At 39.3% G+C, this 14,068-nt stretch overlaps 1 protein-coding gene across 2 annotated transcripts in view; it reads left to right on the top strand.

Annotated features, from left to right (window-relative positions):
- The window catches only part of Camsap2 (calmodulin regulated spectrin associated protein family member 2), an 80,072-nt gene that overhangs the window by 31,425 nt on the left and 34,579 nt on the right, over nt 1–14,068 (top strand). For both annotated transcript variants that reach the window (XM_051147499.1, XM_051147498.1), the window contains exon 3: nt 7,750–7,911. In XM_051147499.1, the coding sequence (XP_051003456.1) occupies nt 7,750–7,911 (162 nt within the window). The remainder of the gene's footprint in view (nt 1–7,749; nt 7,912–14,068) is intronic.

The following is a 14,068-nucleotide window of genomic DNA, read 5'->3' as shown; positions in this document are numbered from 1 at the left end:
TAGGTGGACCAAAGCCTTCAAAACTGTGAACCAAAACCGAAACAAAAATATACTTGAAAAACAAATAAATTCGAAAAAAAATTTTAAGGTTTTAAAGATAGAAAAATAAACAAAACCTAGTAAAGATAACACAAAACACAAGAACTTACCTCAACAAACCATAAATGTTTGTTTTCCTAGGCTCATTGCCAAAGGTGAAGACAATCCTTTTCAGTATGATAGTTTCTCTGTGGGAAAACATGTAGACACATAGACACCTGGGTTTCCAACCTAATAGAAAGGCACTTGAGTTTAATTAAACACTGGAGTGTACATGTCCAAGTTTATGAACACACATCAAACAATAGTGTTTAATTTGTAGACCCCAAGTTTGTCTTTTTTGAAGAATTTAAGAAACTAAGCACACTTGGCAAGTGTACGTCTAAGTTTACCGTGTCACTGAGATTTCAGTGTTCCAGTTTACTTAGAAATGGTTCAGATGTCTTATAAGTCACCACAAATAACATACAATGAAAAAGCTTAATATTTAAAGGATAAGGTTGATTGGGAGTGACCACTCTTGTAATCAGGCATGAGATCCTCTCTTCTTCACAGTCTACTGGCATCTATCCATCCATCCATCCATCCATCCATCCATCCAGTCAAAGGAAAACAGCGGTGTCATCTCAAGTAAGGGGGTGCATGTTTATTCTGAATGGCTAAGGCCTAAGAACACAGATTCAGGTAGCCATAAATAACATGTTCTAATGTGGAAACAGTTTCATGAAATTTATTGCTATAAACAAAAAAATCATAAGTCACAGCATTTACCATCTCTCCAGCCCCCATAATAATTAATTTTAAAAGTGTCCAGTTCATTAGCCTATTTGTTGAGTGGATTATTTGTTCCTTTGAGGCTTAAGCGTTTGAGATGCTTGTTATACTCTGGCAAAGACTTCCCATTCCTTGTACTCTCTTCACTCTGGTAATTGTTTTCTTTGCTGTACAGAGTTTTTAAATTGATATACTCCTGAGTGAATTCCTGCTCTTATTTCTTGAGTTTATGGAGTCATATTCTGAAAGCCATCACTTATGTCTAGATCTTGAAGTATTTCTCCTGGTTTCAGTGTTTCAGGTCAACACTGGGTCTTTGTATTTTCAATTGATCTGGTTTCAGGCTTACATGGGCACATCTAACTTTACCAGTAGCACTTGGTTAAATGGCTGTCTTGCTCCTCACCTCTCGGCATCATTATCAGGAATCAGGTGGCTGTATATGCGTAGGCTTGCTGCTGGGCTGTCTGTGGTATTCTGCCAGCCTGGATGTCTGGTTTCACATTAGTACCAAGGCTCTGTAGCATCATCTAAAGTCAGATATTGTGATGCCTGGATTATTGCTCTCTGCTGCCATGATTTCTTTAATTATTCTGGGTCTTTTGGGGTTCTTTTTGTGAGTTTTAGAATTTTTTTTCTATTCTTGTGAAAAATGCTGTGAAGATTTTGAAGAGGATTTTCTTGCACATGAAGATTGCTTCTATGATGTTAATTTAGCCAGCCTATGAGCACATGGTCTTCTGCTTTGGGTTAGTTGTGGGGGTTGTTCTGTGGGGTTATTGTGAGTAGGGTTGTTTCTCTGACCTCTGTCTCAATGACTTCATTATCCGTAGAGGGGAAAGCTACAAGTGTTGAGCATTGGTTTTGTGTGCTGTTCCATTGCTGACCATGTTTATCAGAGCTTGGAACCTTTGGATGGAGTCTTTGGAGTCTTAAGTATAGGCTTATACATACAGACATACAGGGCTGTTTGACTTCCTTTCCTAATTGTATCCCTCTTACTATTTCTTATATTTTTTTTTTCCTGACACATTGCTTTAGCTAAGCTTTCAATAACTGCTGCAGATGGGTTGTTCATTCCTTATTTTAGGGAATATGCTTTCAGGTTATGCTCATTTATTATGATGTTACTGTCAGTTTTTCATCTGTATCATTTATTATGTGGAAGTATGATCCTTCTGTCTTAGTTTCATTGTTGTCATAAAGGGCTGTTGAATTTTGTCAAAGGCTTTTTTTTTTGCAGTATTGAACTAATTATGTGATTTCTGCTCCTGAGTCTATTTATGTGCTGTTTATTGGTTTCATATGTTGAACCATTGTATTCTTCATTAAAAAAAAGAAAAAACAGCTGATCATGGCACATGGTCTTTTTAAAAATATGTTCTAATACTGTTGTACTTAGGGTTTCTTTTTGCTGTGAAGAGATACCATGACTATAGCAATTCTTATGAAGGAAAACATTTAATTGGGGCTGACTTACATTTCAGAGGTTTTGGTCCATTATCATTATGGCAGAAAGCATGGTGGTGCATAAGCAGACACGGTGCTGGAGATGTCATTGAGAGTTCTACATCTGGATCAGCAGGCATCAGGAAGAGACAGTGACATTGGGCCTGGCTTGAGCATCTGAAACCTCGAAGCCCACCCCCAGTTACACACTTCCTTTATCAAGACCACACCTACTCCAACAAGGCCACACCTCCTAATAGTGCCATTCCCTGTGGGACTATGGAAGCCGTTTTCATTCAAACCACTACAGACACTATTCTTGATAGGCCACATTATTTATTTGTTTCTCAATCCTTGAGATTGAATCCAAGCAAGTGTTCTGTGCTCAACTACATCGCTTGGCTGTTTGAGTCAGGGCTCTGTGTAGTTCAGTCTAGCTTTGAACCTGCATTGCCCTTGCCATCCGTGCTGAAAGCTACAGCTTTGTACCTCCTTGCTCAGCATGTCATCTTATTTTTGGTGTACAGACGAGGTTCCACTGCAACCACTGCCTGATTTTGCAGCTTAGGCTATTGAAGTACAACAGCATTAGGGGTTCGCCAGAAACCATTTGATTAATGTAAGGTTTAAGACCAGAAATTTGACATTTCTTTGATGATATTGGCCATATTTAGAAATTATGCTTTTTAAACTATATACTGTGTTAATTTGGCTGCTGATAGGCAGTTTCTTTATATATCCATCCAGAATAGCCACATTAAACATTTGTCATTTGAGGTTAAAGTTAATCCAAGTGGCAAACCTGTAGGATATGTGAAGTATTAGTTACAAATTGTGCTTTACTCCTTGAAAAAATTTCTATATGTGCCATTTCAGTAGAATGGCTCAGTACTTCTTGTTTATGGTCTGAAAGTCTTAGCTTCTTTTGTCCCTATAGAGGACTTGGGTGTAGTAGGTGCTGGAGCCACTGTCTGGGGCTGAGACAGCGTTGATGTTAGGACAGTTTCTCTTGTTATGTATCTGGCTCCATTGCGAGGATTATACAAGCCAAGTAGCCATTGTGTTTCTTTCTTTGTGAGGCTAATACACTTACAACACGTGTATGTGCTGTGTATGTATGTAGTGTAGGAGTTTGTGGGTGTAAGTACCCATGAGTGCATGTCTGGAAAGCAGAAGAGAGCACACTCTACCTTACCCCCTAGAGACAGGGTCTTTGAACTGTAAGCCAGCTGTTCAGACAGGACCTGCCTATCTCCACCCTCCTAGTGCTGGTGTCTGGGTGTGCAGTCATGCCTAGCTTCTTAGGTGGGGATTCAAACTCAGATCCCTTTGCTTGCACAACAAGAGCTCTTACCCACCAAACTATCTATCTGCAGCCCCAAAGCTCATTTCTTTAATATTTCTAGTTTGCATTTCTCACACATAATGTGTAGTGTATTAATTGAAAATGACAAAAGTAGACTGTAATAGAGATATGGAGCCCACTGCTGCCTTTGGATTACACCTCAGCATCACCAAAGTCGAAGTCCTTGGAGACCAGCATCCCTTTTTTTTTTTTTTAATTAAGATATATGTGGGGCTCTCCTGTTTTTTGTTTTTCACAACCAGCATTTTTGCTCTTGTTCCTAAATGCCATATTTCGCTCTGCCACCTAGTGGCCTCAGTAGGCAACGTCACTTCTGCTGTAGTATTGTAGTCAGAGTGTAGTTGGCACTCAGTCTGCAAGATGTTGTGTGATTGTGTTCTGCTTGCTTTTCCTGGCTGCTCTGTAACTGCGAATCAGTTACATAGTTTTTCTTCTGTAGAATAGATATAGTAGTGTTTAACTCAAAAGTTGTTATATTAATGAGTTTACTGCAAATCCTGAAAACATTACATATTGAAGACTTAACAGTGAGAATACTAGGAGCAATTAACAGTAAGAACCTAAACAGAGCACCTGGCATCAAACCAGCTGTTGTTATCAGTCTGATGTTAATGTGTTTAGATAGGAAATTATGTTTTACTTGAGACCATAAAATCCCCACCTTTGGCCTTGGGTTTTTTTAGTATTGATCTTTCTAAGTCTGTTAAATATGTACTTTGTGTTATATATGACTCATAACTTACCTCTATCTCATAAAGAGAAAGCATGAAAAATACTGAAACACAAGTGTTCCTAGTTTCTTCTATCAGGGAATTGAGCTATTTTAAAACTAATTTAGTAAATAGACTTAGTGTTTACTATCCCAACTCTTGGTGTAAACTGAAGGTTTAAAGTGTATATTTGTGTGCTGTATAGAACAAGCCACTTTGTAAGTTTAACTTCTCTTTTCTTTCATTTTCTGTTTCATATATATTACATATATATTAGTATAGAGAAAACATTATTGCATGCTTTATTTTTTTTTACTAGTTTTATTATATAAATTTCACATACTGTAAAGTAGCCAAATCTATCTTAAATTATTCATTATGGGACATTTATATTTTACAGTTGATTGATATTTGAGCAGGTATGTGTGTATTTCATGCATGTGTGTACATGTGTGTGTGGTCCAGAGGGTCCCTCACTGAACCTGGAGCAGGCTTTGCAGCAAGCTCCTTTCTTCCCCTTCTTTCTTTCCTCTCTCTCTCTCTCTTTCCTTTCTTTTTTAAAAAATTTCTCGAGGAAGGGTTTTTCTGTGTGTCCCTGGCTGTCCTGGAACTTTCTTTGTAGACCAGGCTAAAGATCTGCCTGCCTCTGCCTCCACCACCACCTGTGGCACCATCACCACCTGATCAAGCGAGTGCCTTTCTTAGAGATGGAGGTTTCATTGTTGCACAGAATGGTCTTAACTTCCTGGGCTCAAGCCATCCTCCTGTCTTAGTTTCAAATAGTTGGGATTACAGACATGTGCCACTGTGACCAGCTGAAATGTAAGTACAATATTTGGCACACTATCTGGTATAGAATGAGATCATCATAAGTTTTGTGATTGCGAAAATGAAGCTTTCTGTTTCATACAAAGCATTGATCTCCTCCTTACCCACCTAGCCCACAATATAGTCAGTTCATTTCCTCACTTTCCAGCACAAAGCCTGCTCTTAAGTTTATAGTGGCCAGTCAGCTAGCTCCTTCCTTGCTGTCTCCCGCCTTCCGTAGATGTAGAGTATAAGAAGGCAGCCCTTTGTCCCTGCCCGCTGTTTGCTAAGGCACAGTTTTGTACACAGGTGACTGCACAGAAGTGCGAGGTCAGTTGGCTTTCCCCTGATTGCTCTCTAGCATCAGTACTGAAGCTGTTTACAAATACCTGTGCTCGTTTCCTCCTTGATTGATTCAGAACAGAATGCAAACATAACTGTAGTCTGTAGGATCTGTGCTGTTTAGAGGATGGATGAGGCATCTGATTGGAAAGGGCAGAAGGAAGGCTTTACATTCAAACCAGTGTCCGTCAGTATTGTAAGGAGAACGTAAGAACGCAAGGAATGGCAGGCTTATATACAATAGCAGGGGTGTTTTGTGTAGTTACTTTCAAAGACTATAGGGTGAAGAGGGAGTAGTAAGACTAGAGCGGTAGGTACAAGTCAGACAGTAGGAAAGCTTTATCTCTGTAAGGAGTTTCTGTGTGGTACCTTTCCTGAGGATACTTGAACAAACTACTCACTCCAGATAGGGAGCCAACAGCTGACCAAAGTAAGGATACCAACACATCTGACCTAGAGGACCAGTATGTTTTCTTAGAGTTACTTAGAGGAATGTGAAGGGTTACTTACAGGAGCAGAAATGACTGTGTGACAGTGACATCACCAAAGCCCACCCCACCGTGGCTGACAGCTCACAAAGGGGAAGCCTCACAGGCAGCTCAGTAGGTGGGAGGTGCCCTTTCAGGTAGGCCATTTGTGCTGAGCTTTTGCTAGACAGCTCAGCTGCTCTGAGAGTGTTTTCCACAGTCCTTACAGCTTATATAGGCTCAGGAATAGAGGAGCCTAAAAAAATCTGACTAGTTTTACAGACTTCCCGAAGCTGTTGAGTTGTTTACTTCCCCAACTTGGGAAAGCTTCACCTCTCCTTAGAACATCCTGTTGCTTTACCAGCCCCTTAAGAGCTTCCCTCCCAGATGACAGCTTTTAACTTCCAGGGAAGCTGCCATACACAGGGACATAGGTTTTATTATGTGAAAAAAATATATACTGGGTTTAATGAAGAAGGATAGGATGCAATCTCTGATTTGGAAAAATCATCTCGTCTCTAGGTTATAACATCTCTTAAGTTATAACATATCTTAAGAAATTAAGGACAGTATTTCTATGTTAGGTTGGAGACAACAATAGTAGACATGACATAAACTCCAGAGCAATAAAGGAAAGCACCAAGACTGACAGACTTTACCAAGAAAGGCTAGGAAAAGGTGTTTGCTATGTAGACACAGAGAACTAACAGTGTGCCCAGTACATGATGAACTCCTGACAGATCAATGAGAAAGATAGTATCCCAAAGGAAGAAACAGCAGTTTCTGAAGAAAAAAATTGCAAATAGTTGCTAACCACATTTTTAAAAAAATTTAAAAAGCATGCCCAGCAATAATCAAATAATTGCAGAGTCAAACAAGTGTGAGATTTTTCTTAACCTTTCGTATACATGAAAAAGGTAAATATAGAAACTGTAGAAACTGGCAGGCTAATAACATTCTTGGTGGGATGTAAGATTGGTGTAACTTCCTGGTTATCAAAGCTTAAACTCTAGGTATTTTTGGACCCACTAGCCCCACAGGAAGTATTTATCTCCTAGAGGGCAGTGTCACAGCACTGTTTGTAATGAGAAAGTTAGGAGGCCATCTGGACGCTATACTTACCTAGTGTATGTTCATGGTTTTGGTAAGGTACATACCAACTGAAGGCACCACTGGGAAGTCAAAGTGAAAGAGAGGCCCGTTTTAAGCTACCGTAGAACAGATTCATAGATTACCAAAAACCCAACAAACCAACCAACCAAACAAACAAACAAAAAAGCCTGAAGAAATGCTGGAAGTCCTGTGCCATAGCGAGTTAGATGAGAAAAAATTTGGAGGAAAGAAAATCAGTTATAGATTTTGTTTGTTGGTTGGTTATTTGGTCAGAAGTGAAACTCTGTAGTCCAGATTGAAGGCGTGCTGGTGTCAATGAAGAACACGGGGGTATTTTAAAGTTGCACCTATCAAGTTGAACTATGTGGGTTTGAAAAATGAGGGGAAATTACCTGGAGTTTGTAAACTGCATAGCAAATGATACATGGTGATTATAATGTTAAAAGGAGAAAAGAGGAAAAGTGGTTTTGAATAAGTGATGAGCATCTTAACATAGATCTTCAATAAGTGTTTGAATAATAAGATGAATCTGGTCCTGTCAGTTCATCATAGCATGCTTTGTGCTTCCTTAACCCCTGCTTGTAGTCTGGCTTTACTACTGTTTTTAAGAAAATGCAAATATTTTACCATGAAACAATTTCTAAGTGTAATTTTGAAACTGTTTGTGCTTTTCTATTTTCAGAGTGCACATTTGGCCATGATTGATACTCTAATGATGGCTTACACTGTAGAGATGGTCAGCATAGAAAAAGTAATTGCATGTGCTCAGCAGTATTCCGCCTTTTTTCAAGCCACAGATCTGCCCTACGATATTGAGGAGGCTGTCATGTACTGGATCAATAAGGTAGGCTTATGCTCGATTGGAAATGGTTCTAATAACAGGAAACCTGAAACCCTCATTTACACATGGTCCTGTATGGCTCCTTGTTTTAAATCAAAACATAAGCTCAATTTGGTGAAGTGTTTTATTTTAAAAAGTGTAAGGCTGAGCACAGTGGCTCCGATCTGTAATCTGAATTCAAGGCCAGATTGGGCTATAGTGAGATTTAGTCTTAAAATGAAAGTGTTGAAATGGTGAAACAGGTTTTTATATATTGTTAATTACCTATAATTGTACTTACATTTAATGATTACTTAGGGTTAATCCATCTTGTACCAGATTATTACAAAACTCAGAGCCCTCAGAATAGAGAAGCACATGGTGAGCAGTGAGTATTTTTGGATGATGTAATTCTCCCAAATTTCTGATTGGGAGAGTCTTAGGTTTGTTTAACCAAATTATACAAAATCATATTGATCATGGATTCATTTTCTTGGAGATTTTTTATGTTTTGTGCTTGGAACATGGTAAGTTCTTTATTTATTTTTCTCTTTGTCATTTGAGTAGTTAATTCTTCTTACCCACATCCATGCATTCAGTTGTGAGACAAGGTTTCACTCACTATATAGGCCCGCCTGACCTGAAGCTTGTAGAATCCTCTTGCCCTGTCTCCCAGGTGCTGGGATTAGAGGCTTGTGTTACCACATCCAATGGGTCTACTTTAATTTACGTTTGTCACTGTAGAGAAAATTAAACGAGATTTGTAGACCGGCACTGAACAAATGTGGAAGCAGCATCTTGAGGTGTCCTTCCTTAAATGCTTGCATGAAGCTTGTCATAAGCTAAATTGAGTGGGAGAGATGGCTAATTAAAGCACTTGCTGCGTAAGCATCAAGTTCAGAGTTCAGATCTCCTGAACCCACAGAAAGCTGCCAGCCCACCTGTAGTTTCAATGCTTGGAGAGCAGTGACGGGGATCCTATGAGGTCGTGGGTACAATGGCTGTGTCACATCCAAAAGACAGCATTTCACAATAATCCTCTCCTCCTGCAGCTCTTTTTTCTACCCCCTTGCCATGATGTTTCCTGAGCCTTTGGGGCAGAAGATTAAATAGATGTCCCATTTGGGGACAAGCAGTCAACAGTCACTTACTAACTCTTTAACTGCTTCCACTGAAAAAAGGAGTGTCTCTGATCAAGGTTGAAAGCAACACAGAATAAACATTAGGCAGTTTGACACATGATGGTCTTACCCTTTGCTAGACTGTGTGTACTAGAATATGATCTGCCAGGCAAGTATGCCCACTGGGATAATAGTGGCATGGCAGTTATGAGGCTAAAATCAGATCAGATATAAGGCCTCCTCACAAGAGGGAATTCATGCCTGATATATAAACTTGGGTCAAAACCTGTGGCTGAAATGGCTATAAAGAAAATTAACTCAAGCAATTTCTCCTTTGATCGCCACATTGAAGTCATGGAGTGTATGTGGCTAACAATATTTTGAATACCTTTGAAAATGTTTATAACCATTTGTATTTTTCCTTTGGAGAACTCTATATATTTCCATAGACATTAATTGCTGCTTCAGTCTCATGCTGTTAGATCTTTTAAAATTGTTTATCTCATCTTGATTTACTTTTAGTAGATCATATCTACCTAGAAATTTATCTATTTATTTTATCTCTCCAGCCCCCTCTGTATGACTGTTACTGAGAAAAGCTTTTCCTGTACCCTGTGGAGATGGCTGTGTAGTTCCTTGAGTTCATTTATTCTCTGCATCTCTGGAATAAAGCCAACTTGATGCTGGTTAATGATCTTTTTTATGTGTTCTTGAGCCAAGATTACAAATATTTTATTGAGAATTTTTGCAACTGCTTTCATCAGAGATTTTGGTCTGTAATTTTCTGTTGCATATGTTATCTGTTTTGAGTGTCAGAGTAATATTAGTTTTGTAAAAAGAGTTTAGTCATGTTATGGAATAGTTTGAGATGCATTGGGTTTAACATTCTTTGAAGGTTTGGTAAATATCACCATATGGGCCTGACCCCTTTTTATTTTTTTAAATCTAGAATTTATTTATTTATTTTAAGTTTTTTGTTTTTGTTTTGTTTTGTTTTGTATACAGTATTCTACCTGCACACCAGAAGAGGGCACAAGATCTCATTATAGGTGGTTGTGAGCCACCATGTGGTTACTGGGACTTGAGCTCAGAACCTCTGGAAGAGCAGTTAGTGCTCTTAATGTCTGAGCCATCTCTCCAGCCCAAATCTGGGATTTATAAATTATTGCTTCAATCTCACATTGTTAGATCTTTTAAAATTCTTTATCTCATCTTGATTTAATTTGGTAGGTCATATGCATCTAGAAATTAATTTATTTTAGATTTTCAATTTAATGAAATAATGTTTTTTTATGTAAGACCTAAAGATTTTCTGAACTCCTTTAACATTTGTCTCCCTTTTCACCTCTAATTTTTATTAATTTGTGTCTTCTCTTTCTGTTGGTTAATTTATTGAATTTATCTTGTTTATCTTTTCAAAGAACCACTCTGCATTTCATTGATTCTTTGTTCTTTTTGTTTGTTGTTTTCATTTCATTAATTTCTGCCCTGATTTTACTGGTTTCTTTCTGTATACTGATTTAGAATGTTTTTCTTTTTCCAAAGACTTAAGGTATATCATTAGTCATTTATTTGAGATCTCTCTTAACTTCCTAATGGAGGGACTTCATTCTCCACCCAACCCAAGACTGCTTTCATTGTTTTCGGTAGATTTTGGTAGGTTTTCATTTCATTTTCATTTGATTTGAGGGTTTTTTTGTTTTGTTTTATTTTGTTTTTCTTTTCTTTTCTTCCTGATTGCTTCTAGGTCTCCTTCCTCAGTCAGTTCTGTTTGGTTTACACTTTCCATGGGCTCTTAGTCCATTGTGATAAGATAGAATACAAAAAATTATTTCAGTTTCCATGTATTTGTTGACTTGTTCTGTGTCCTGATGTGTAATACATTTTTGAAAGGAAATCCCATGGGTTTCTGGGGGGAAAATGTATACTTTGCAGTGTATGGATGAAATATTCTGTATATACCTCTTAAGCCTATTTGATCTATGATGTCATTCAGATGTTTTTCTGTTGATTCTTTTTGCCAAGATAATCTGTACATTAGCCAAGCTAGGTACTGAACTCTCCCGCTTTGTGCTGGTGTTAGCATGTGACTTTGCATTTATCTAGTAATGTTTGTTTCATGAAATTGTGGGCACCTATGTAACATCCTTCTGATAGATTGCTCCTTCAACCAGTTTGAAGTGACCCTCATTTTTCCCCCCTGACAGCTCTGGTTTGAATTCTTCTTTTTCTCAGACACAGCATCACCTGCTTGTATCTTCACTATCGGCTTCACATACTTTTTTGCATCCTATTGCTCTAAAGCAGTGATTCTCAGTCTGTGGGTAGTGACCCTTTGGCGGGGGTCATATGTTATTCATATCAGATATTTACACTACCATTTATAGCAGTAGCAGAATCACAGTTATGAAGTAGCAGCGAAATACTTTCATAGTGGGGTCAGCACAGCATGAGGAGCTATATTAAAGGGTTGGAAGAAGGTTGAGACCCACTGCTCTAAAGTAATGCTCACTTTTTATAGTGAGGTGTCTGTCTTGTTTGTTTTGGTTTTGGTTTTGGTCTTTCAAGACAGGGTTTCTCTGTGTTTCTCTGGCTGTCTAGAACTCACTATATAAACCAGGCTGGCCTTGAACTCAAAGATTCACCTGCCTCTGCCTCCTGAGTTCTGGGATTAAAGGTGTGCACCACCACCACCACCACTACCATCTGGTGAGGTGTGTTTCTTTTTTTTTTTTTTTTTTTTTTTTTTGAAACAGGGTTTCCCTGTGTAGCCTTGGCTGTCCTGGACTCACTTTGTAGACCAGGTTAGCCTCGAACTCACGGTGATCCACCTACCTCTGCCTCCCAAGTGCTGGGATTAAAGGTGTGTGCCACCACCCCCAGCAAGGTGTGTTTCTTGGAGACAATAAATAGTTTCTGCTTTTTTTATACACTTTACTCATCTTTGTGTTTTGATTGGGGAATTGAGACTTAATATTCACTTATTGTTGAAAATTGTGTATTGATTCCTTCCATTTTGTTCAATTTATTGCATTTTTTTCTTTTTCCTCTATTGCTTAGTATTATTCTAGTATTGTCTATTCTTTCCAGTGGCCTTGTGCATGGATTTGTTTTTCCTTTTGGTCTTAGATTTCTTCAAGTATCTTCTATATCTGCTTTGGTGGTCATGAATTCCTTCAGCCTTTTTACGGTGGGAAGCCTTTACCTCCCTTTAGTCAGGACAAGCAGCCTCGCTGGCAGGGTGCTCTGAGTTGTCAGGGGTTTCCTTCAGAACTTGAAATACATCACTCCCAAGCCTGCTGCCTTCCAACGCTTCAGCTGAATGCTCTGGGCTTGTGCCAGCGGGCCTGCCTGTTGTGCGACTGTGTTTCTCCCTTGCCTCTTTAACTGTGCTTTCTTTGTTCTGTGTATTTAGTACTTTAATTATGATGTGACAAAGAGAGGTTCTTTTCTGGTCCTTCGGTTGGGTGTCTGTACTGGCTAGTTTTATGTCAACTTGACACAGATTAGAGTCATCTGAGAGATGGGAACCTCAACTGAGAAAATGCTTCCATAAGATGGGGCTGCTGGCGCCAGTCATCAATTGGTGACTGATGTGGGTGTGGCCACCCCTGGGCAGGTGGACCTGGGTTCTATAAGAAAGCAGGCTGAGCAAGCCAGTAAGCAGTATTCCTCCATGGCCTCTGCATCAGCTCCTGCCTCCAGTTCCTGCCCTGTTTGAGTTCCTGTCCTATATTCAATGATGAACAATGATGTAAGCACAAGCCGAATAAGCCCTCTCCTCCACAAGTTGCTCTGGTCGTAGTTTTTCATCATAGGAATGATAACCCTAGGACTTTGTGCTAAATGTCTCCTGTATCTGGTTAGCTCTTCTTTCCTAGCTCTGGGAGATTACTCTTTATGGTTCTTTTGAAAATGCTGTCTATGCTTTATAATGCAATGATTTTCTTCTGTGCCTTAATCCAAAGATTTAGTTTGAGTGTCACGTATATCTTGGAATTCTCATATACCTTGTCTTTTTTGGGTTGTTCCAATTCCTCGACTCTGTCTTCAAACTTAGATGTTGTCTTCTTGATCCATTCTACTGCTGGGATTTCCCACACATTTTTATTTGACTTAATATGTTACTATTTTTAAAGATCTACTTATTTTTATTTAGTATATATATATGTTTGCCTGTGTATATTTATGTGTACTCTATGTGTGCCTGGTGCCCAAGGTTTCAGAAGAAAATGTGGGATCCCCTGGAATTGGACTTAGAGGTTTATGAGTTACCATGTAGGTGCTGGGAACCAAACCCAGGTCCTGTCTGGGAGCAGCCAGTGCTCTCACCTGCTGCTGAACCTTCTCTGCAGCCCCTTACCAAGACTCTGTGATAGAGCTTTGTGAACATTTGTCTCCGCCTGGCTTAGAGAAGTGTCACTAGAGAGTCTGGCACAGGAAAGCTGGCTTTACTTTAAATCCATAATCGCAAACTTGAGATAAACAGCAACCCCTCAGTTGCCAGTCCTTTAGAAGCCTGCTTCCCTCACTTACAAACTGTTCCACCTTTTCTAGCCTCCATACTTACAAAACCTTTCCCAGATTACTTTAAGCTGCAGCTAAAGCTTGCCTCGTCTGTTTGCGGGGGGGGGGGGGGGTAATACATTAGGTGAGAAGTATTTCCTCTTTTCACTACTGAATCTATTGCCTTTTACCTACATGTTCACTGTCTTCTTTTCCGTGCTTAGAAGGAGTACTTACCCCTCCCTGTCAGAGAGTGTTGCACTAGAGCAGTGGTTCTCAGCCTTCCTACTGTGCATGCCTTTAAGACAGTTCCTCATGTTGTGGTGACCTCCAACCATAAAATTATGTTGTTGCTGCTTCATAACTGATTTTGCCACTGTTACAAATCGTGATGTAAATATCTAATATACAGAATAACTGATGCGACCCCACAGGTTGAGACCTGCTGCTCTAGAGCTTCCTCCACCCTTTTCATGCCTTAGTTCCTCTTCTTGGTCATTTCTGGACTCTCACTGGGAACTTGTCAACGGCAGAGTAGCTTTGTATGGAGCAGG

The sequence above is a fragment of the Acomys russatus genome, chromosome 6 (genome assembly GCF_903995435.1).
Source record: "Acomys russatus chromosome 6, mAcoRus1.1, whole genome shotgun sequence".
Taxonomy (NCBI): Eukaryota; Metazoa; Chordata; class Mammalia; order Rodentia; family Muridae; genus Acomys; species Acomys russatus.
Note: the sequence above shows the minus strand (reverse complement) of the source record. Positions and strands in the feature narration are given on the sequence as shown.